Source organism: Triticum urartu, chromosome 7, assembly GCF_003073215.2.
Source record: "Triticum urartu cultivar G1812 chromosome 7, Tu2.1, whole genome shotgun sequence".
NCBI classification, from domain to species: Eukaryota; Viridiplantae; Streptophyta; class Magnoliopsida; order Poales; family Poaceae; genus Triticum; species Triticum urartu.
The window spans coordinates 243235291-243261429 of record NC_053028.1 but is presented as its reverse complement, the minus strand read 5'-3'; the positions used below and the strand labels follow the sequence as shown (position 1 = coordinate 243261429).

The following is a 26139-nucleotide window of genomic DNA, read 5'->3' as shown; positions in this document are numbered from 1 at the left end:
GGTCTATTATGTATGCCATGCTGTGTACCAGACCTGATGTAAACCTTGCCGTAAGTTTGGTGGGAAGGTACCAAAGTAATCCCGACATGGAACACTGGACAGCGGTCAAGAATATCCTGAAGTAGCTGAAAAGGACTAAGGACATGTTTCTCGTTTATGGAGGTGACGTAGAGCTCGTCGTAAAGGGTTACGTCGATGCTAGCTTCGACACAGATCTGGATGACTCCAAGTCACAAACCGGATACGTGTATATTTTGAATGGTGGGGCAGTCAGCTGGTGCAGTTGCAAGCAAAGCGTCGTGGTGGGATCTACATGTGAAGCGGAGTACATGGCAGCCTCGGAGGCAGCACATGAAGCAATCTGGATGAAGGAGTTCATTACCAACCTAGGAGTTATTCCCAATGCGTCGGGCCCAATGACTCTCTTCTGTGACAACACTGGAGCTATTGCCCTTGCCAAGGAGCCCAGGTTTCACAAGAAGACCAGGCATATCAAACGTCGCTTCAACTCCATTTCTGAAAATGTTCAAGATGGAGACATAGAGATTTGTAAAGTGCATACAGACCTGAATGTCGCAGATCCATTGACTAAACCTCTTCCACGTGCAAAGCATGATCAACACCAGAACTCTATGGGTGTTTGATTCATCACAATGTAACTAGGTTATTGACTCTAGTGCAAGTGGGAGACTATTGGAAATATGCCCTATAGGCAATAATAAAATGGTTATTATTATATTTCCTTGTTCATGATAATTGTCTATTGTTCATGCTATAATTGTGTTATCTGGAAATCATAATACATGTGTGAATACATAGACCACAACATGTCCCTAGTGAGCCTCTAGTTGACTAGCTCGTTGATCAATAGATGGTTACGGTTTCCTAACCATGGACATAGGATGTCATTGATAACGGGATCACATCATTAGGATAATGATGTGATGGACAAGACCCAATCCTAAGCATAGCACAAGATCGTGTAGTTCGTCTGCTAAAGCTTTTCTAATGTCGAGTATCCTTTCCTTAGACCACAAGATTGTGCAACTCCCGGATACCGAAAGGGTACTTTGGGTGTGCCAAACGTCACAACGTAACTGGGTGGCTATAAAGGTACACTACGGGTATCCCCGAAAATATCTGTTGGGTTGGCACGAATCGAGACTGGGATTTGTCACTCCGTATGACGGAGAGGTATCTCTGGGCCCACTCGGTAGGACATCATCATAATGAGCTCAATGTGATCAAGGAGTTGTTCACGGGATGATGTGTTACGGGAACGAGTAAAGAGACTTGTCGTAACGAGATTGAACAAGGTATCGGTGTACCGACGATCGAATCTTGGGCAAGTATCGTACCGATAGACAAAGGGAATTGTATACAGGATTGATTGAATCCTCGACATCGTGGTTCATCCGATGAGATTATCGTGGAGCATGTGGGAGCCAACATGGGTATCCAGATCCCACTATTGGTTATTGACCGGAGAGTTGTCTCGGTCATGTCTACGTGTCTCCCGAACCCGTAGGGTCTACACACTTAAGGTTCGGTGACGCTAGAGTTGTAGAGATATTAGGATGCAGTTAACCGAAAGTTGTTCGGAGTCCCGGATGAGATCCCGAAGGTCACGAGGAGTTCCGGAATGGTCCGGAGGTAAAGATTTATATATAGGAAGTCCAGTTTCGGCCACCGGAAGAGTTTCGGGGGTCACCGGTATTGTACCGGGACCACCGGAAGGGTCCCGGGGGTCCACCGGGTGGGGCCACCTATCCCGGAGGGCCCCATGGGATGAAGTGGCGTGGGAACCAGCCCCTAGTGGGCTGGTGCGCCCCACCCAAGGGCCCAAGGTGCCTAGGGTTGGAAACCCTAGGGGGCCGTTGCCCCCCGAGGGGGCATGCACCCCCTGGATGGAAACCCTAAGGGGGCCGTTGCCCCCCGAGGGGCCGCCGCCCCCCCTCTAGATGGGATCTCCAAGGGGGCATGCGCCCCCTATCCCCTATATATAGTGGAGGGGAGGGAGGGCAGCCGCACCCTAAGCCCTGGCGCCTCCCTCTCCCTCCCGTGACACCTCTTCCTCCTCCAGTAGTGCTTGGTGAAGCCCTGCTGGAATCCCGCCGCTTCCACCACCATGTCGTCGTGCTGCTGGATCTGCATCAACTTCTCCTCCCCCCTTGTTGGATCAAGAAGGAGGATACGTCTCCGCTCCGTACGTGTGTTGAACGCGGAGGTGCCGTCCGTTCGATGCTAGGATCATCGGTGATTTGGATCACAACGAGTACGACTCCATCAACCCCGTTCTCTTGAACGCTTCTGCTCGCGATCTACAAGGGTATGTAGATGCACTCCTCTGTCTCTCATTGCTAGATGACTCCATAGATTAATCTTGGTGATGCGTAGAAAATTTTAAATTTCTGCTATGATCCTCAACAATCAGAGCACACGCTGACTATAGGACACGACCACTAAGCTAAAGCCCTAGATCACTATTCTCTTCTCATTTCTAACTCCTCTCCTTTTTCTACTCTTTAGGATGGCGGACGCAAGGAACAAGTTTGCGCAACTGGATAAAGACGCCCCTTTTGGAAGACACTTGAAGGAAGTCACTAAGTACCTGAACATTGGAATACCAAGCTTCACTGGGACTTACAATGCCATTTTACCAGAAGAGGAGCACTGGATGATTCAAGTTCAAGTTCTAGGAAGGACATTCACACCAGTCACTGAGCCCATAGAGTTTTCTTTCGATGCACCAACCTGGAGTCTAGGAAAGAGTATGGAAGCTCACATCACCATGGGACGCATTGGAGAAGTTTACCAGATTTGTGGGCGCCGAGATGGGCATTGGGAGATGATCAGCACCAGGAAGGATAGATCCATTGCAGCTTTCATCCAGGAGTTAAACCAGCATATTCGCCGCCAGGAGAACCAGATGTGCACAGGCATGATAGATTTGAAGAAGGCAATGACCAGGATCACGGAGCTTGAAGAAGAACTCAAGGCTACTCATGAAGATTATGAGTAGGAAATCGTCATACTAGTGGAGAGGAATGATGGTCTGGAAAGAAAGCTACGAGTATTCATGGGAGACCCCGCACGAGGAGGAGAAGGCGAAGAACCCAAGGAGATTCGTCCGAGGACTACATCATCATCGACGACATCGACTCGGACCCCGACGATAGCGATGATGACTATGTTGATGAAGCTGGAGCAGATGCCATGGAGTCTTCGACCGATCAATATTTCTAGTTGACCACCAAAACAATAGTAGTAGTCTACCATGTAAATAGTATAGTCCCATCACTTTGTAACGATAGATCTAGACCGATTGTATGCCTTGCTTGATTGATTGAGTGATATGATTGTGTTTGTCTCATGTGCATATGGGTAGTGTTTTCTCATTAGACCTCATTCTATTCTATTCTCTTCTCTCTAAACCCTCAGATGCCTCCGAGACATGACCCCGGATTTACCTTTCCACCGGAGCTCACTTAGTTGATCCAGCAGCAGAATACCCTAATGCAGCTGTTAGTTCAGAACCAAGGCAACAACAACAACAATAATCCACCACCACCACCAGTTGACAACTTAGCCCGTTTCCTGAGGTTGCAGCCGCCGGTGTTTTCCAATAGCACCGAGCCGATAGTTGCAGATGATTGGCTCCATAGGATTGGAAGGGAGTTAACCACTGTAGGTTGCACAAATGCTGAGAAGGTGCATTTTGCCGCACACCAATTGGATGGACCAGTAGCCTCATGGTGGGAGAATTACACTGTCACTTATCCTATAGCCACTGTCACATGGGATCAGTTCCAGCAGGCTTTCCGTACTGCCCATGTATCAGCAGGAGCTATGGCCATGAAGAAGCGTGAGTTTCGCAACTTACGCCAAGGAGGATGCACTGTTGGCCAGTATGTGGATGAGTTTAGTAAGTTAGCACGTTATGCTCCAGATGACGTTGCTATGGATGCAGCTAAGAAGGAGAAGTTTCTGGAGGGACTGAATGATGAGCTAAGCATGCAGTTGATGGTAGCAAATTTCAATAACTACCAGGAGTTGGTGGATACAGCTCTCATGCTTGAAGGGAAGCAGCAGCAGATTGACAGCCGCAAGAGGAAGTATGCACAAGGGAAGTATAATTCTGGAGCCCAGCAGAGACCCCATTTCACCCCGAACTCGGGAGGACTTGTTCATAACCAAGGAGGCCACACTCATAATGGAGGAAGTTCGCACAATCATAGTGGCCCCAAGAACGGCAATGGTAATGGAGGAAGTAGCGGACATAACCGTTCCAACCCAGCAACACCCGCCAAGAAGGACCTAAGCCACGTTACTTGCTACAAGTGTCAGAAGACTGGACATTACGCCAATGAATGTCCTGAAACTAAGAATGGAAATGGCAATGGAAGCTCTGGGAAGAAGCCCAACCCTTTCAACATGGGACAAGTGAACCACGTTAACGTGGAGGAGATTGAAGCCCAGCCAGATGCAGTAATTGGTAAGTTTTTGGTTAAGTCATTTACTGCAGTCGTTCTTTTTGATACTGGTGCATCTCATTCATACATATCGAGGGGATTTGTGGATAAGTATAAGTTTCCCACTAGAGTTCTTAAGACACCCGTGTTAGTAACCTCACCCGAAGCAGAGTATATGGCAAGCCATGGATGTTTTCAGATGCCATTGGCCATAGGTAGGCATGTTTTCCCCTCCGATCTGATAATTTTGGAATTGCAAGGTTTGGATGTGATTCTGGGTATGGATTGGCTATTGATGTATGGAGGAAACATCGATTGCGCAAGTAAGACGATTTTACTCACCACCCCAGAAGGAAGAAGGATCAAGTATGTATCCCGGCATGTGCCGAATAGGACTCAAGTAAATTGCTTATCGGGAGTAGTACAGGAGGAAGTACCAGTGGTGAAGGAATTTCCGGATTTATTTCCAGAAGAGTTGCCAGGCATGCCACCGGATAGAGACATAGAGTTTTTGATAGAGCTTTTGCCAGGCAATGGCCCAATATCTAAGAGACCGTACAGGATGCCCGCACATGATTTAGAGGAAATTAAGAAGCAGATTAAGGAGTTACTGGATAAGGGATTTATTCACCCAAGCTCGTCACCTTGGGGATCACCAGTACTTCTAGTGGAGAAGAAGGATGGATCGTTAAGGATGGTTGTTGATTATCGTGGATTAAATGAAGTGACGATCAAGAACAAGTACCCACCGCCGATGATCAATGATTTGTTTGATCAGTTGCAAGGAGCTAAGGTGTTTTCCAAGATCGATCTATGATCAGGTTATCACCAGTTGAAGATTCGAGAGCAGGACAGACCTAAGACAGCTTTTACCACAAGGTATGGGCTATATGAGTATACCTTTATGTCATTTGGCCTGACTAACCCACCTTCCTACTTTATGAACATGATGAACAAGGTGTTTATGGAGTTTTTGGATAAGTTCGTCGTAGTGTTCATTGATGATATTCCGGTCTACTCGAAGAATGAAGAGGAACATAAGGAACATTTGCGTTTGGTACTTGGGAAGCTCAGGGAACATCAGTTATATGCCAAGTTTAGCAAGTATGAATTTTGGCTGAAGGAAGTTGGATTTCTTGGACATGTTATATCCGGAGAAGGTATAACAGTAGACCCCAACAAAGTTGTCAGTGTGACAAATTGGGAAGCACCCACGACAGTTGGAGAGATTTGGAGTTTTCTTGGACTCGCAGGATACTACCGGAGGTTCATTGAGAATTTCTCAAAGATTGCAAAACCAATGTCAGAGTTGTTAAAAAGGACATCAAGTTCAATTGGACTGAGGAATGTGAGGCCAGTTTTCAGGAGTTGAAGAGACGCTTGGTTACATCGCCAGTGTTGATCCTGCCAGATCAACGCAAGGATTATGAAGTGTATTGTGATGCTTCTCATCGAGGACTTGGAGCCGTACTTATGCAAGAGGGAAGAGTTGTTTCATATGCCTCACGACAGCTTAAACCCCATGAGTTAAATTATACTACGCATGATTTGGAGTTAGCAACCGTAGTACATGCGTTGAAGACATGGAGACATTTTCTCATCGGAAACCATTGTGAGGTATACACATATCACAAGAGTTTGAAGTATATCTTTACACAGAAGGATTTGAATCTCAGGCAGAGGAGATGGTTAGAACTCATTAAGGATTATGATATGAAATTGCACTATCATCCCGAAAAGGCTAACGTAGTAGCCGATGCGTTGAGCCGCAAAAGTCATGTCAACACCCTCATGACCGAAGGATTACTCAGGGAGTTAGCAGAAGACCTTCGTGAGCTATGTTTGGAGATAGTTCCGAGAGGTTATGTAGCAGCTTTGGAGATTCAAACTACTTTGATGGATAAGATCAGAGAAGCGCAAAAGATGGACAAGGAGATTGCCGAGATAAAGGAAAGGATGAGCAAAGGAAAAGCCAAGGGATTTCGTGAGGATGAGCACGATACTTTATGGTTTGAGGACCGTGTATATGTGCCAAAAGATCAGGAGATCAGGAAGTTGATTCTGCAAGAGGCCCATGATTCGCCATATTCGATTCACCCAGGAAATACCAAAATGTATCTGGATTTGAAGGATAATTTCTGGTGGACCGGTATGAAGAAGGATATTGCGGAGTATGTAGCAGTTTGTGATGTATGTCAGAGAGTGAAGGCAGAACATCAGAAGCCAGCAGGATTGCTATAGCCATTGACTATACCCGAATGGAAGTGGAATAAACTAGGCATGGATTTTATCACGGGATTGCCCAGGACTCGTTCAGGCTATGACTCGATATGGGTTGTAGTCGATCGACTAACGAAAGTAGCTCATTTCATCCCAGTAAAGACCACTTACACCAGTGCTAAGTTGGCAAAGATATATATGACCAGGATTGTATGTCTGCATGGAGTTCCGAGGACCATTGTATCAGATAGAGGAACCCATTTTACCTCAAAGTTTTGGAATCAATTGCATGAAACTTTGGGAACCATACTAGAGTTCAGTACAGCTTTTCGCCCGCAAACAGATGGACAGACTTAAAGAGTAAATCGGATTCTGGAGGACATGTTGAGAGCTTGTGCACTAGACTATGGATCTAGTTGGGACGATAATTTGCCTTATGCAGAGTTCTCTTATAACAACAGTTATCAAGCGAGTTTGAAGGTGGCCCCTTTCGAAGCACTGTACGGAAGGAGGTGCAGAACACCGTTGTTATGGGACGAAGTTGGAGACCGACAATTATTTGGACCAGATTTGGTTAAAGAGTCTGAAGAGAAGGTTAAGCTGATTCGCGGTAGACTCAAGGTAGCCCAATCTAGGCAAAAGAGTCATGCGGATTCGAAATGCAAGGAGACAATCTACGAAGTCGGAGACAGAGCGTATCTTCGAGTATCACCACTCCGAGGAGTGAAGCGTTTTGGAGTTAAGGGGAAGTTAGCGCCATGTTTTGTGGGACCATACAGAGTTTTGGAACGTATGGGAGAAGTTGCTTACAAGTTGGAATTACCCGAAGGATTGTCCGGAGTTCACGATGTGTTTCACATTTCTCAGTTGAAAAAGTGCCACACGGAGATGGCTGAAATTCCTCTGAGAGATACAGTGCCGCTAGAAGCGATACGGTTGGATAGTGATTTGACCTACGAGGAGAAACCAGTCAAGATACTCGAGTTTGCCAGCCGATTTATGCGCAACAAGGTTATCAAGTTTTGCAAGGTTTAGTGGAGCCACCATACCGAGGATGAAGCCACTTGGGAACGATAGGAAGACTAACGAAAGGATCACCCTCACCTATTTTCTAGCCAACCCGAATCTCGAGGGCGAGATTCATCTTAAGGGGGGGTAGGTCTGTAACATCCCAAATTTTCAATTTGGAATGTTATACATTAGAGTATCATTGCATATCATGTTTTATTGCATTTTGGTTGATCCGAGAAATTTCACGCAACTCAAGGACCTACGGAGAGAGTTGGGGATTTCGTTATTTTCATATTTGAGTTTTTCTCGAATTATGAAAAGAGGATAGTTTGATTTTAATTATTTTTTTCTCTGAAATATTTCCTTTATTAAAAATAATTGAGAGAGAATAAAATGACTTCCTCAAAATAAAGAAATATCAGAGATTTAATATTAAAATCAAACAAGATTTGTATTCAGAGTTTTGTCGCTATTTTATTTGAATTAGGAAAAATATGTGTTTTTCAAAATTGCATTATAGGCCCAAATAAATGTTCACCTTGTCCGGCTTATTTTTATAGCACGGGAAAAATTTATTTCGGGATTTTTGGAGTCCTTTTAGTATTTCTTTTCTTTCTTTTTCTGCACGTTGAAATTATTTAAAAAAAAGTCAATTGACTTAGGGTCGTACTCGGCCAGGACTTCTCGGGCCGGCCTTTAAAGCCCGATGCCCCTATCCGCCCCAGCCACCCGAAACCGTAGCCCTCCCTGCTGCCCGATCCACCGCCGCCGCCTCGCCTCGCACGCCGCGCCGCCGCACCGCCGCCCTGCCGTCGCGCCGCCGCATCGCCCCGCCACCCGCACCGCGTCTCGCCGGAGCCCGCCGCCGCCCCGCTGGAGCCCCATGCCACCGCCGACCAGCCGGACCCAGCCGGAGTTCTAGGTAGCTGCCGCCGGTTTTTTTAAAACCGATCGGTTTTATTTCGTAAACCCTAGATCTGTTTTTAACCGGTTCGGTTTATTTTTTCGGTTTAGCTATTTAGCGAACACCCATTTTTACGTTTGGCTTTACGAACAGTTTTCACCGTTTAGCCACATATAACGGACATTCGTTCGTTAGCCTGATCATTAGTTTTCCTTTTTCTCGGATTTTCCGTGATTATTTTCGATCGTGATTCCTGATCCGATTTTCGTTCTAGTATAACTTTTCGCTCGTTTATCGGAATCAGGCGATTCAAGCACCTAGAGTTTTGTCTCGAAACCCTCTTTCCGTTTAACCAACTTAAACAAGTTTTTGCTACTATAAAATTTGACCTAGGTCCAGATTAGTAAACGAAGCTTGTTTCTCTCGCTGTTTGAGTTTTGTTGCTTCGTTTGGTTTGATTCTTTTTGCCAACCGGAGTTCTTAAGTTGAACTTTATGGTTAGATATCTTATTTGGGTTTTACCCGTGCTTTGCTTGATTGCTTATTGTATGCTTGTTTGATTGCGATAGAGTACCCGGAGTGCGAAGCGTGCTACATCGAGTCTCTAGGTTTCACAGATCATCAGCAAGGCAAGTAACACTTTGATCATACCTCTTACTACCCAGTTTTCATTGCATTAGATCAACCCTCAAACATTGCATGGTTAGGATCTGAATTAACTTGTGGGGTTTGGGAAGTAGATGAGGTAGTACCTATTCACCTGTTTATTATTCAAACCCTGGGAGTTACTTCTACGTTGCTTATATTACTATGCTATGCTAGTAGACGTGGATTGGGTTTGAGTGTTCCATGATAGATGTGAGATTGTTAATTTAATGGTTCAACTAAGGTGGCAACTTTAATACACATCTGGGTGGATTGAGGCACCTGGGGAACCCAGTGATTGCTTGTATTTTTGGAAATCCCGGGGTACCGTGTGATTCTCCTATGGACCGCCACCTAGGCTCAAAGGGATCATGAGATTTTTCATACTGGAAACTTCCGTGTGAAGCCACATACCATTATGGGCTCTGGCATAGTTGATTAAGTTGTGTGAACTCTTACAGTGGTAGACTAGCAGATGTAGGGGATGTAGGTGTACCGGTCTACCCATCGTAAGGTGCTAATGCTTCTGAAAGACTGTGTCTCGGTCATCCGTTTCTCAAACACCTTGTAGTGCGAGAAATCCAACGGAGGCGATCGAGTCTTGTGGGGAAAAGTGCACAAACCTCTGCAGAGTGTATAAACTAATCATGGTTAGCCGTGTCCCCGGTTATGGACATTTTGAGTATCTAGTTCTTCGATTATCATGTGGATCTCATCACTCTTAATATAATTTGTTTGGCTTTAAAGATGATTACTTTTAACTGGGATTGAGTTGGGTGAACCTTCTCAATGTTTAACAACTACCATGATAGTTAAATAAAATTTATTCCTTTGCAGTAGGGAAAAATTGGCTTTACACAAAAACATATCAACCATACAGCCTCCACCAGCCATATATGCATATAGTGATAGATGTATTCTATTCATTACTCTCTTGTGTTACCTTGTCGGCATATTCTATGTGCTGACCCATTTTCGGGCTGCAACGTATCATGTTGCAGACTTTTCAGATGACGAGTAAGGAGCCTTAGGTCATGGTCTTTCACTCAGTGATGCTGTTGGAGTTGATGGACTCACTTTATCTTCCAAGCCTTCCGCTGTTATCGTATTAGATGGCCTTAAGCCATATTTATTGTAATAAGTTCTCTTTTGAGATATTCGATGTAATAAGTGTGTGATTGCCACTTTGTTATAAATCCTTCGAGTACTGTGTGTGTGTGTCAGCATTACCAATCTAGGGATGACACTTATACACAGAGATCAGACTGTTTGAGGTCGGGTCGCTACAGTAGATAAAGGACTAGCCATAACGACGGAGCAAGCAAAAGAAAGGGCGAATGAAAAAGATGGTGAATAAAATGGCAAGAGTGAAGTGGGGGAGAGGAAAACGAGAGGCAAATGGCAAATAATGCAATGCGAAGGATAAGAGTTGTGATGCGTACTTGGCATGTCTTGAATTGGCGTAGATCTCCCTGGCAATGGCGCTAGAAATCCTTCTTGCTACCTCTTGAGCACTGCGTTGGTTTTCCCTTGAAGAGGAAAGGGTGATGCAGCAAAGCAGCGTAAGTATTTCCCTCAGTTTTTGAGAACCAAGGTATCAATCCAGTAGGAGACCACGCGCGAGTCACCTCGTACCTACACAAACAAATAAGAACCTCGCAACCAACGCGATAAAGGGGTTGTCAATCCGTTCACGGCCACTTGCAAGAGTGAGACCTGACAGAGATGATGACAATAAGATAAATATTTTTGATATTTTCATCATATAGATTTAAAGTAAAGATTGCAAAATAAAATAGATTGGAAACTTGTATGATGAGAATAGACCCGGGGGCCATAGGATTCACTGGTGGGTTCTCTCAAGATAGCATAAGTATTACAGTGGGTGAACAAATTACTGTCGAGCAATTGATAGAAAAGTGAATAATTATGAGAATATCTAGGTATGATCATGTATATAGGCATCACGTCCGTGACAAGTAGACCGACTCCTGCCTGCAAGTACTACTATTACTCCACACATCGACTGCTATCCAGCATGCATCTAGAGTATTAAGTTCATAAGAACAGAGTAACGCTTTAAGCAAGATGACATGATGTAGAGGGATAAACTTATGCAATATGATATAAACCCCATCTTTTTATCCTCGACGGAAACAATACAATACGTGTTGTTTCCCTTTCTGTCACTGGGATCGAGCACCGCAAGATTGAACCCAAAGCTAAGCACTTCTCCCATTGCAAGAAAGATCAATCTAGTAGGCCAAACCAAACTGATAATTCAAAAAGACTTGCAAAGATAAACCAATCATACATAAAAAAATTCAGAGAAGATTCAATTATTTTTCATAGATAGACTTGATCATAAACCCACAATTCATCGGATCTCGACAAACACACCGCAAAAGAAGATTACATCGAATAGATCTCCCAGAGAATCAAGGAGAACTTTGTATTGAGATCCAAAGAGAGAGAAGAAGCCATCTAGCTACTAGCTATGGACCCGGAAGGTCTGAAGTAAACTACTCACACATCATCGTAGGGGCCATGGAGTTGATGTAGAGGCCCTCCGTGATCAATGCCCCCTCCGGCGGAGCTCCAAAAAAGGCCCCAAGATGGGATCTCTTGGGTACAGAAGGTTGCGGCAGTGGAAATTGGGCTTCGTGGTGCTCCTGGATGTTTTCGGGGTATATGGATATATATAGGAGGAAGAAGTAGGTCGGTGGAGCAACGAGGGGCCCACGAGGGTGGAGGGCACGCCCAGGGGGTAGGCGCGCCCCCTGCCTTGTGGCCTCCTTGATTGTTTCTTGACGTCCACTCCAACTCCCTTGGATCACGTTTTTCCAAAAATCACGCTCCCAAAGGTTTCATTCCGTTTGGACTCCGTTTGATATTCCTTTTCCGCGAAACACTAAAATAGGCAAAAAAACAACAATTTGGGTTGGGCCTCCGGTTAATAGGTTAGTCCCAAAAATAATATAAAAGTGTAAAATAAAGCCCATTAACATCCAAAACAGATAATATAATAGCATGGAACAATAAAAATTATAGATACGTTGGAGACCTATCACCTAGCATATGCAGATATGGCCTCGAAACACTGAGACCGAAAGGTCGAGCATGAATCATATAGTAGATATGATCAACATAGTGATGTTCACCATTGAAAACTACTCCATCTCATGTGATGATCGAACATGGTTTAGTTGATATGGATCACGTGATTACTTAGATGATTAGACGGATGTCTATCTAAATGGGAGTTATTAAGTAATATGATTAATTGAACTTTAATTTATCATGAACTTAGAACCTGATAGTATTTTGCATGTCTATGTTGTTGTAGATAAATGGCCCATGCTATTGTTCTGTTGAATTTAATTGCGTCCCTAGAGAAAGCTAAGTTGAAAGATGATTGTAGAAATTACACGGACTGGGTCCGTAACTTGAGGATTATCCTCATTGCTGCACAGAAGAATTACGTCCTGGAAGCACCCCTAGGTGCCAAACCTGCTGCAGTAGCAACGCCAGATGTTATGAACACCTGGCAGAGCAAAGCTGATGACTCTCGATAGTTTAGTGTGCCATGCTTTACGTCTTAGAACCGGGACTTCAACGACGTTTTGAACATCATGGAGCATATGAGATGTTCCAGGAGTTGAAGTTAATATTTCAAGCAAATGCCCGGATCGAGAGATATGAAGTCTCCAATGAGTTCTACAGCTGCAAAATGGAGGAGAATAGTTTTGTGAATGAGCATATACTCAGAATGTCTGGGTACCACAATCACTTGACTCAGCTGGGAGTTAATCTTCCAGTTGATAGTGTCATTGACAGAGTTCTTCAATCACTGCCACCAAGCTACAAAAGCTTCGTGATGAACTATAATATGCAAGGGATGGATAAGACGATTCCCGAGCTCTTCGCAATGCTAAAGGCTGCGGAGGTAGAAATCAAGAAGGAGCATCAAGTGTTGATGGTCAACAAGACCACTAGTTTCAAGAAAAAAGGGTAAAGGGAAGAAGGGGAACTTCAAGAAGAACGGCAAACAAGTTGCTGCTCAAGTGAAGAAGCCCAAGTCTGGACCTAAGCCTGAGACTGAGTGCTTCTACTGCAAAGAGATTGGTCACTAGAAGCGGAACAAGTTGCTGCTCAAGTGAAAGGTATATTTGATATACATGTTATTGATGTGTACCTTACTAATGCTCGCAGTAGTGCCTGGGTATTTGATACTGGTTCTGTTTCTAATATTTGCAACTCAAAACAAGGGCTATGGATTAAGTGAAGATTGGCTAAGGACGAGGTGACGATGCACGCGGGAAATGGTTCCAAAGTCCATGTGATCGCCGTCGGCACTGTACCTCTACATCTACCTTCGGGATTAGTTTTATACCCGAATAATTATTATTTGGTGCCAGCGTTAAGCATGAACATTATATCTGCATCTTGTTTGATGCGAGACGATTATTCATTTAAATCAGAGAATAATGGTTGTTCTATTTATATGAGTAATATATTTTATGGTCATGCACCCTTGATGAGTGGTCTATTTTTACTAAATCTTGATAGTAGTGATACACATATTCATAGTATTGAAGCCAAAAGATATAAGTTTAATAATGATAGTGCAACTTATTTGTGGCACTGCCGTTTTGGCCATATTGGTGTAAAGTGCATGAAGAAACTCCATGCTGATGGACTTTTGGAATCACTTGATTATGAATCACTTGATGCTTGCGAACCATGCCTCATGGGCAAGATGACTAAGACTCCGTTCTTCAGAACAATGGAGCGAGCAATGGACTTACTGGAAATAATACATACTGATGTATGTGGTCCGATGAGTGTTGATACTCGCGGCGGGTATCGTTATTTTCTGACCTTCATAGATGATTTGAGCAGATATGGATATATCTACTTGATGAAACATAAGTATGAAACATTTGAAAAGTTCAAAGAATTTCATAGTGAAGTGGAAAATCATCATAACAAGAAAATAAATTTTCTATGATCTGATCGTGGAGGAGAATATTTGAGTTACAAGTTTGATCTTCATTTGAAACAATGAGGAATAGTTTCGCAACTCACGCCACTTGGAACACCACAGTGTAATGGTGTGTTCGAACATCGTAACCGCACTTTATTAGATATGGTGCGATCTATGATGTCTCTTACTGATTTACCGCTATCGTTTTGGGGTTATGCTTTAGAGACAACTGCATTCACATTAAATAGGGCACCATCTAAATCCGTTGAGATGACACCGTATGAACTATGGTTTGGCAACTCACGCCACCTGGAACACCACAGCGTAATGGTGTGTTCGAACATCGTAACCGCACTTTATTTGATATGGTGCGATCTATGATGTCTCTTACTAATTTACCGCTATCGTTTTGGGGTTATGCTTTAGAGACAACTGCATTCATGTTAAATAGGGCACCATCGAAATCCGTTGAGGCGACACCTTATGAACTGTGGTTTCGCAAGATACCCAAGGTCGTTTCTTAAAGTTTGGGGCTGCGATGCTTATGTGAAAAAGCTTCAACCTGATAAGCTCGAACCCAAATTGGAGAAATGTGTCTTCATAGGATACCCAAAAGAGATTGTTGGGTACACCTTCTATCACAGATCCGAAGGCAATATATTCGTTGCTAAGAATGGATCCTTTCTAGAGAAGGAGTTTCTCTCGAAAGAAGTGAGTGGGAGGAAAGTAGAACTTGATGAGGTAATTGTACATGCTCCCTTATTGGAAAGTAGTTCATCACAGAAATCAGTTCCAGTGATTCCTAGACCAATTAGTGAGGAAGCTAATGATGATGATCATGAAACTTCTGATCAAGTTACTACCGAACCACGTAGGTCAACCAGTTTAAGATCCACACTAGAGTGGTACGGTAATCCTGTTTTGGAGGTCATGTTACTTGACCATGACGAACCTACGAACTATGAGGAAGCGATGATGAGCCCAGATTCCGCAAAATGTCTTGAGGCCATGAAATCTGAGATGGGATCCATGTATAAGAACAAAGTGTGGACTTTGGTTGACTTGCGCGATGATCAGCAAGACATAGAGAATAAATGGATCTTCAAGAAGAAGACTGACACTGACGGTAATATTACTGTCTACAAAGCTCGACTTGTTGCGAAAGGTTTTCGACAAGTTCAAGGAGTTGACTACGATGAGACCTTCTCACCTGTAGTGATGCTTAAGTCCGTCTGAATCATGTTAGCTATTGCCGCATTTTATGATTATGAAATTTGGCAAATGGATCTCAAAACTGCATTCCTTAATGGATATCTTAAAGAAGAGTTGTATATGATGCAACCAGAAGATTTTGTCTATCCAAAAGGTGCTAACAAAGTGTGTAAGCTCCAGCGGTCCATTTATGGACTGGTGCAAGCATCTCAGAGTTGGAATATACGCTTTGATAGTGTAATCAAAGCATATGGTTTTATACAGACTTTTGGAGAAGCCTGTATTTACAAGAAAGTGACTGGGAGCTCTGTAGCATTTCTGATATTATATGTGGATGACATATTGTTAACTGGAAATGATACTGAATTTCTGAATAGCATAAAAGGACACTTGAATAAGAATTTTTCAATGAAAGACCTCGGTGAAGCTGCTTATATATTGGGAATCAAGATCTATAGAGATAGATCAAGACGCTTAATTGGACTTTCACAAAGCACATACCTTGATAAAGTTTTGAAGAAGTTCAAAATGGATCAAGCAAAGAAAGGGTTCTTGCATGTGTTACAAGGTGTGAAGTTGAGTCAGACTCATTACCCGACCACTGCAGAAGATAGAGAGAAAATGAAAATCATTCCCTATGCTTCAGCCATAAGTTCTATCATGTATGCAATGTTGTGTACCAGACTTGATGTGTGCCTTGCTATTAGTTTAGCAGGGAGGTACCAAAGTAATCCAGGAGTGGATCACTGGACAGCGGTCAAGAACATCCTGAAATACCTGAAAAGGACTAAGGATATGTTTTCTCGTTTATGGAGGTGACAAAGAGCTCATCGTAAACGGTTACGTCGATGCAAGCTTTGACACTGACCCAGATGACTCTAAGTCACAAACCGGATACATATTTTTATTGAATGGTGGAGCTGTCAGTTGGTGCAGTTCCAAGCAGAGCGTCTTGGCGGGATCTACGTGTGAAGCGGAGTACATAGCTGCTTCGGAAGCAGCAAATGAAGGAGTATGGATGAAGGAGTTCATATCTGATCTAGGTGTCATACCTAGTGCATCGGGTCCAATGAAAATCTTTTGTGACAATACTGGTGCAATTGCCTTGGCAAAGGAATCTAGATTTCACAAGAGAACCAAGCACATGAAGAGATGCTTCAATTCCATCCGCGATCAAGTCAAGGAGGGAGACATAGAGATTTGCAAGATACATACGGATCTGAATGTTGCACACTCGTTGACTAAGCCTCTCTCACGAGCAAAACATGATCAGCACCAAGACTCCATGGGTGTTAGAATCATTACAATGTAATCTAGATTATTGACTCTAGTGAAAGTGGGAGACTGAAGGAAATATGCCCTAGAGGCAATAATAAAGTTGTTATTTATATTTCCTTATATCATGATAAATGTTTATTATTCATGCTAGAATTGTATTAACCGGAAACTTAGTACACGTGTGAATACATAGACAAACAAAGTGTCGCTAGTATGCCTCTACTTGACTAGCTCGTTAATCAAAGATGGTTAAGTTTCCTAACCATAGACATGAGTTGTCATTTGATGAATGGGATCACATCATTAGAGAATGATGTGATTGACTTGACCCATCCGTTAGCTTAGCACTATGATCGTTTAGTTTATTGTTATTGCTTTCTCCATAACTTATACATGTTCCTGTGACTATGAGATTATGCAACTCCCGAATACCGGAGGAACACTTAGTGTTCTATCAAACGTCACAACGTAACTGGGTGACTATAAAGATGCTCTACAGGTGTCTCCGATGGTGTTTGTTGAGTTGGCATAGATCAAGATTAGGATTTGTCACTCCGATTGTCGGAGAGGTATCTCTGGGCCCTCTCGGTAATGCACATCACTATAAGCCTTGCAAAGCAATGTGACTAGTAAGTTAGTTGCGGGATATTGCATTATGAAACAAGTAAAGAGACTTGCCGGTAACGAGATTGAACTAGGTATTGAGATACTGACGATCGAATCTCGGGCAAGTAACATACCGATGACAAAGGGAACAACGTATGTTGTTATGCGGTTTTACCGATAAAGATCCTCGTAGAATTTGTAGGAACCAATATGAGCATCCAGGTTTCGCTATTGGTTATTGACCGGAAGTGCGTCTCGGTCATGTCTACATAGTTCTCGAACCCATTGGGTCTGCACGCTTAACGTTCGATGATGATCGGTATTATGAGTTTATGTGTTTTGATGTACCGAAGGTAGTTCGGAGTTCTGGATGTGATGACGGACATGACGAGGAGTCTCGAAATGGTTGAGAAATAAAGATCGGTATATTGGAAGGCTATGTTTGGACATCGGAATGGTTCCGAATGAGTTCGGGTATTTACCGGAGTACCTGGGGGTTACCGGACCCCCCCCCCCCGGGGAGTCAATGGGCCTTATTGGGACTTAGTGGGAGAGACGAGGAGGCGGCCAGGTGGAGGGCGCCCCCCCAAGCCCAATCCGAATTGGGTGGGGGGGCCGCCCCCCTTCCTTTCCTCTATCTCCCTCTTCCTTCTTCTCCCACTCCTACTAGGAAGGGGGGAAACCTACTCCTACTGGGAGTAGGACTCCCCCCCTTGGGCGCGCCCTATGAGGGCTGGCCCTTCCCTCCTCCACTCCTTTATATATGGGGGAGGGGGGCACCCCATAGACACATAAGTTGACAATTGTCTTAGCCGTGTGCGGTGCCCCCCTACACAGATTTCCACCTCGGTCATATCGTTGTAGTGCTTAGGCGAAGCCCTGCGTCGGTAACTTCATCATCACCGTCATCACGCCTTCTCCTCTCCGCCCTGCGCTGCGCCGCCGCGCTCTTCCTTCGCCGACCGCCGCCTCGCCAGACTCAAGCCGGAGCGCCTCCACCCAACGCCGCCCGCACCGCCCGGCGCCGCCCTGCCGCGCCAGCTCGCCGCCCGACACCGGCCACCTCCACGCCGGCCAGATCCGGCCACGGGCCGGTCGGATCCGTCATCTCCTCCCTCCGGCGACCTCAAGATGAAGACCGGCGAACCTCGGTTCGCGCGCCGCTATAGTAAACCCTAGATCCGGATCTGAGACGGTTGACTTTTTTCCTCGGCCCCAGTATTTTTAGTGTTTTTCATCATGTCATATCTCTGCACCCGTGGCTCCGTTTTGGGCGTGTAGCATATCAAATTGTTCGTCTCGACGAGTATTTCATTTCATTCCATTGCACCATGTTCATTTGAGTTCATCTTGATGCCCTAAATGCTGTTGCAAGAGTGCTATGTAATGTTAGTTTCAGATTCTTATCAGTAATTGGACATTTGTCATTTTTGCCATGTTCAATGTGTGCCTCCTATGAACTTGAGCCCTACATGTGTTTTGAAGTATGCCGTGCCATCTTTACAGGGGTGTATGCCATGTATTTTTATAATCTCTGTGGTGACTAGCACAAGCATGCAAAGTAGCTCTCGTAATGTTGCTGATTTCAGGGACTTAGAAATCTTCTAAGTCATTTTCCTGATTATGTTTTTATGCCATGTATTCTTGTTGCTACATAGTGATCCATGCCTCTTTTGAGCATGATCAGTAAGGATGTTTTGTAGATAATGGTATGCTCTATCCATCCATGTCTTTGTTTGCAATTATGGAGCACCCTAGCTTGACTCAATCGAGCTCTACTTTTGCTATAAAATGTTCCTGGCAGAATGTTTACGTGTTAAGCATTTTTGCCGAGCTTGTTATAGTTGATCCATGCATGCTATGAGGTTGTTCTTTCCATGTTTGGCTTCCATGCCATGTCTACTTGCTGGGTGTATGCTTAGTTTGTCATGCAATGCCTTGTGGTGAGTGCATCGAGCTCGTAAACATGCCTACTTATTATCTGTTTTGCCATGTTCCAGTTTTCTTGTAAGTCTGAATCTGTTAACGAAAGTTGCTATGTTCACATGGTTGCCATTGTATTTTCTGATCCCTTTTGTCTTATGGTCAGTAAGGGACTATTGTTGTATGCTTTGAGTAGCTTCATGCCATGCCTTGCTTTGCCATGATATGTTCTTGTAGCATGCTGTTATCTTGCTCTAAACATTGCTTCCTGATGTTAATTTCCTGACATGTTATTCTCACTAAGTCTGTAACCTGTTAACTTTTGCACTTTTGCCATGCTTGTTTGAACCTGCTATTGAGTGAATTAGCCATAGCTCAGTGTTCATCTTTTGTCAAGCATCTTGAGTGGATCCCTGACATGTGATTTGTTGTTATGTTAGAGTGCACTAGCTTGTTGTTCTTGATGCATTTAGATGGCCTCGTGCTGTTAATCGCATATCGGTGCCATATTTGTTTTGCTTGTCATTTGCAAACCGTGCATCCGATTCCGGTGATCTTTATATCGATTTCGACCGAAATCAACTCCTCTTTCTAGTGGCACTCTTGGTTTTACAAGTTGAGGCCAGGTTCAATCTTTCCTTTCCGAAACATGCATATGCATTGCATATCACATCCCGCATATCATGCCATGTTTTGCATCATGTTGCTTGTGCATTGCACCGTGGTTGATTGTGTCTCCCTTTGCTTGTGTTCTTGCTTTGGGTAGAGCCGGGAGACGAGTACGCGATCGAGGAACTTGTTGAGTACGTTTACGAGGATCAAGCTAACGTCAACTCGGAGAACTTTGCAGGCAAGATGACCATACCCTCGAAATCACTTCTATCTTTGCTTGCTAGATGATCGCTCTTTTGCTATGCCTATGCTACGATACCTACCACTTGCTTATCATGCCTCCCATATTGCCATGTCAAACCTCTAACCCACCTTGTCCTAGCAAACCGTTGTTTGGCTATGTTACCGCTTTGCTCAGCCCCTCTTATACTGTTGCTAGTTGCAGGTGAAGATTGGAGTTTGTTCCTTGTTGGAACATGTTTATTGTTGGGATATCATTATTATATCTTGTCTACTTTAATGCATCTATACACTTGGTAAAGGGTGGAAGGCTCGGCCTTATGCCTGGTGTTTTGTTCCACTCTTGCCGCCCTAGTTTCCGTCATACCGGTGTTATGTTCCTTGATTTTGCGTTCCTTACATGGTTGGGTTATAATGGGAACCCCTTGACAGTTCGCCTTGAATAAAACTCCTCCAGCAAGGCCCAACCTTGGTTTTACCATTTGCCACCTAGCCTTTTTCCCTTGGGTTTCGTGGACTCAAGGGTCATCTTTATTTTAAACCCCCGGGCCAGTGCTTCTCTAAGTGTTGGTCCAACCCAGAGCACCGTGTGGGGCCGTTCCTTGGCAACTTGGGTTACGTTGGCTCCCGTACGCTTAGCTTATCAAGTGTGCCCTGAGAACGAGATATGTGCAGCTCCTATCGGGATTTGTCGACACAGCGGGTGGTCTTGCTGGTTTAGTTTTACCATTGTCGAGATGTCTTGTAACCGGGATTCCGAGTCTGATCGGATTGTCTTGGGAGAAGGAATATCCTTCGTTGACCGTGGGAGCTTGTGATGGGCTAAGTTGGGACACCCCTGCAGGGATTTGAACTTTGCGATTATGGGCAGATGGGAATTTGTTAATGTCTGGTTGTAGATAACCCGAATCTTAAATTAATTTAAATGAATCAACAGAGTGTGTGGCCGTGATGGTTTCTTTTCGGCGGAGTCCGGGAAGAGAACACAATCTCGTGTTATGCTTGAACGTAGGTTGTTCTAGGATCACTTCTTGATCATACATTCTCGAACGTGCTTTGCCTTCTCTTCTCGCTCTCATTTGCGTATGTTAGCCACCATATATGCTAGTGCTTGATGCAGCTCGACCTCATACATTTTCCCTACCTATACGCTTAAATGGTCTTGATCACGTGGGTGTGAGATTGTTGAGTCCCCGTGACTCACATATTACTTACAAAACCATATGCAGGGACCGATGATACCGCTCCAGGAGATTCGACTGAGCTCAAGTGGGAGTTCGATGAGGACTCAGGATGATACTACGTTTCCTTTCCAGACGATCAGTAGTGGAGCCCAGTTGGGTCGATCGGAGACATTATGCATTTGGGGTTGTCTTTATTTTGGTTCCGTAGTCGGACCTTGATTGTACCTGGATGATTGTAATGTTATATTTATGCTATTGTGTGATGTGGCGAGTGTAAGCCAACTATGTACCTCTTTTACTTATTCATTACATGGGTTGTGTGAAGATTAACCCACTTGCGACATTGCTTACAATGCGGTTATGCCTCTAAGTCGTGCTTCGACACGTGTGAGATATAGCCGCATCATGGGTGTTACACGAGGTCAGGGAGAAGGACCCCGCGCTCGTCCCGGATCCATCGGCGGCGGTCGCGAGAGGCAATTTGGCCTTGGCGGCCTCGGCCTCGGCGTCCTGGCACTCCTTGGCCGCGGCCAACACCTTGTTCGTCGCGTCCGCGTCGGGTTGCGACATGGAGGCGGTGGTGGGAGGAGTTGTGGCTTCGGTGGTGGCGGAAGGAGGAGGGTGACGCAGGTTAGGGTTTTAGGCGTGATACCATGTAAGATAGGGAAACCACACGTTGCGATGCCTTGTATTGATCATTATATAGAGGTTACAAGGCAGAGTTCATACCGTGTTATACATGGACATCTGTACAAGGACTACACATATACAACCGTATATCTATACAAATACAATACGATTATATATTCTAACATGATTGTCTGCGGCAAGCAGAGCACGACCTTCCTTGCCGAAGCACATCAATCAAGAATCAAGAGGAAAATTTGCGCTTGTCCTATCTAGACAACAAAGAGGTGAAGATTCTTTAGAAATGGATTTAGTTGAGCCGCAACAACCTAAATTAGTGGTTGACATTTGACAAGCACATAAACAATCTAATGACGAATTTAAGATAGACAAATATTGGTCATGGACTATTTAAGGGCATGTCCCGCGCAAATTTGCTCTGGCATTCATCCGTGGACAGAGGGAACCAGTTAACGGACACAGATGCGGGAGACGACCATCCAACGGTATCCGCATATATTTCAACCACTGTTTGAACTAACCGGACAAAATTCATGCAAACAAAACCGATTTCATCAAAGTTTAGATAGAAAAAAATGACACAAATATTCATACATAGCATGCAAATAAGTCTAGTACAACAATAGTTTAAATTCAACGAGATTAACCGGATGTGCAATAAGTTTTTCATGAACGGATCCTGTCGTCCCACACCTACTGCCCCTCACCTTCATCCAATAGTGTATGCACGTAAAAGTTCGTCACTCTATCCCGTGGTATATCACGGCAGCACGTACGGGCTACATAATGTGTAGAACAACATTGAGTGAAATAAATGATTCAATCGACGTTGAGCAAAAATTCCCATCACGGCCACACACTCCAACATTGAGTGAACTCCGCATGTGATACCGATTCCATCAGCGAGAATAGCCAACACTTCGCATTAGGTCCAGCGGCTGCTATTAGACTGTTCGTGGCCTCTTCGTCAACAAGTGCCCAGGTACACCTTGCCACCATGCATTCTAGGAGCGAGTGCCTCCACGAATCAGGTCCTCCACACAGCGCGCACGAGCTTGTATTCGACATATGTCTGTGAGCTCGTACATCCTCCGTCGGAATAGAGTGTTTTGATAACCGCCAAAGAAACATCTTGATTTTCCCTGGTACCTGAGTATTCCACAGCCTTTTCCATGATCCATCTTCTCTGTTTGAACTTGAGGACCCGGCTGTACCCTTGAGCCAAGCCTCCCTTCTCCTTCTTGTTGCGACCAACATGTTGTACGCCGATCTCACAGTGAGCAGACCCGAGCGTTCAAAGTTCCAGCTCCAGTAGTCTTCCACATTTTGTGTGCATATAGGAATGTTCAAGATCACCGCGGCATCCATTGGCATAAACACTTGCCTCACACGCTCTATATTCCATGTTGCCGATGTCATGTCTATCAATTCAGACACTAGTTCCGGAGGGTTTGCTGATATACACCCATATGGTCGAAGCATTTCGTCCCTAGGCAACCAATTGTCCTCCCAAATCTTTGTGCTTTGACCATTGCCAATACGCTTTATCAAGCCTTGCTTCATCACATCTCTTCCTTCCAGGATAGCCGCCATATTTGACTCGGATGGTTACCTATAGTCACCTCCAATATAGTGGTGTTTGGATAGTAAATGCTTCGAAGCAGCCGAGCACTTAGAGATTCAGGTTGTTGTAAGATACGCGAGGCCTGTTTCGCCAACATTGCCATATTGAAAAGCTCGAAGTCCTTAAAACCCAAACCCCACATAGATTTCGGTTGGGTCATCTCCTTCCACGAAACCCAATGCGGTTTGTGGTGCCCGTCCTTACTGCCCCACCAGAACTTTCTTATGAGCATGTTAAGATGCTCACATAGGCCTCTTGGAAGTTTAAAACAAGACATAGAATACACAGCCACTGCTTGAGCCACTGCTTTAACCAATACCTCCTTTCCTGCCGTGGACATTGTGCTCTCAATCCAACTCTGAATTTTACTCCAAAGCCGGTCCTTTAGGTATTAGAAGGCACCACTTTTTGAAGCACCAATGTCCGAAGGCATTCCCAAATATCAGTCAGTAGATAAGAACTTCGCGTTGTCGTGCATGACGCACAGTAACGGAGGACAGTCCACGAACTTTGGAGGCCTTTTGAAAAAACGAACTTTGGAGTCACCCACGCTACGTCGTGGGCTAGCCCACCTAAATCACGGGCCGAACCGTTCAAACGGCAAAAGCAAGCTCGTTTCGCTAAAAAAAGGCAAAAGCGAGCTCGTGAAAAGAGAAAGATCGAAGAGGCACCCAGAAAAAAAAACGTTCGCGTGCGACAGCGCGGCGAACCCTAGAGAAGTAGAGAACGACCGCAGTGGCGGCGCGTGCATCGCACGTAGCGAGGGCGATCCCGTGCCGTAAGGCGAGGCGAAAGGAAGGTCGTGGAGGGCGCCCGCCAAAGGAGGACCAAGGGTTGTCGCCAAGGGGGGACGCCGGACCGAGTCGCCGGCGAACTTAGGCAGCGGCAAGCCCAGACGGAAGACAGTGAGTTCCCTCTTGCGCCTTTTTCCAGTTCCCCCGTCTTACGTTTTTCTTTCAGCTGTTCGTTCCAAAATAGGTGCCGAGCTCACCTAAATTGTACTTCTAGGAAATGTGATTTGATTTTTAACTATTATTACATTCAGTGAGCAAGCGAGGCCGCACTACTGGTCTGGTGGCACGAACCACCGTGGTGGACTCTGCATCGCTTGAGTTCACAGTAAACTACGAGCAAACCAAGCACTTAGCCATCGGCAAGTCCGTCCACTCCGACTACATCTCCGCCGGTGGGCACGACTGGAAGATACATTGCTACCCGCGTGGGTGGGTGAAGGCCAACAATGGCAGGTATCTCTCTATCTACCTCTACTGCAGGGAACCCGTAACTACTGTCAGGGCCATATTCAAGGCCAATGTGATGGGCAGGCATGGCAAACCATCTCCGATAGCAGCAACGTCATCAGTTTTTGTGTATAGTAGCAAGGACGACATACTATGGCATGGGTGGTCTAGGTTCGTCAAGCGAGTAGATTTGGAGGCAAAATGTGTGATTGAAGGCCGAGTCACATTCCTCTGCCACATCTTGGTTATGCGTGACGACCCAATCCCCGTGCCACCCCCAAAAATAGGAAGTCATCTTAACAGCCTAATCAATGGAATGGACATTTACGGGACAGATGTGTCATTCACCACCAATGGTGAAACATTCCATGCGCATCGAGCAGTGCTTGCTGCCCGTTCTCCGGTTTTCAGAGCCAAGTTCTTCGGCCCGGAGGCTGGGGCCACATCTTCAAACATCGTCTTGGACGACATTGAGCCCGCGACGTTCAAAGTTTTGCTTAAGTTCATGTACACCGATGCCTTGCCTGGAGATGACAGGGTTGGGCGCTCTCCACCGATTGAGACGTTTCATCATCTGCTTGCCGCGGCGGACAAGTACGCACTGCATAGGTTGAAGCTTATCTGCGCCCGAAAGTTGGGGGAGAATGTGTCACTAGATTCCATTGCAACTACTCTAGATTTGGCAGAGACGAACAGCTGCCTGGAGTTGAAGACAAAGTGCATTGACTTATTAGCAGCTGACAAAGATTTCAACAAGGTTGTGTTAACTGAAAGTTTTGTGCTCTTGGGCCAAAAATTTCCGGCGCTTATTGCTGAGTTGAGAGAGAGGGTTGAGGCATAACATGGAGAATTTGTCATGCCTAGACATCGAAGTACTTGTATGGGGGAAAACCTTATATGATGAAAATCGTACTGGTTGATTCATATTGTAATTGATATGATTATATTGGTACCCTGTTGTGCCTGCTGCACTTTTTTATAATGGTACTGCTTTGTTCATTTTATAATAGAAAATGAATGATACTCTGGTACCCTGATGTGCCCGATGCACCTTTTCATACATGGAATTGTACAATTACCTAGTGCAATTGGTTTCCCTGTAGAAAAAGTGACACCTTATGTGAGTCTTAGCATTTGATTTTGTTGCGTTATCGGTGTATGATATCATCATCTCAAGACAGTGCATCAACTGACAAAGTTCGTATCCCCATTTCTCTATTAAAAAGAGAAAGCAGTACTGTATGGTATCATTAGGTTGTATATATCTCTGACTCTGATCCTTTTCCTGATGAGTTCTGGGTAGTATTTAGCAAGATAAATTCAGATCGAAAA

General features: G+C 44.7%; 1 protein-coding gene across 1 annotated transcript; it reads left to right on the top strand.

Annotated features, from left to right (window-relative positions):
- The first annotated feature begins 24250 nt into the window (after positions 1-24250).
- On the top strand, positions 24251-25803 carry LOC125523776 (BTB/POZ and MATH domain-containing protein 3-like). The gene is made up of 2 exons (XM_048688844.1): positions 24251-24471; positions 24612-25803. Coding segments are annotated over exons 1-2 (1038 nt in total). The 5' UTR covers positions 24251-24470; the 3' UTR covers positions 25649-25803.
- Positions 25804-26139: the final 336 nt, after the last annotated feature.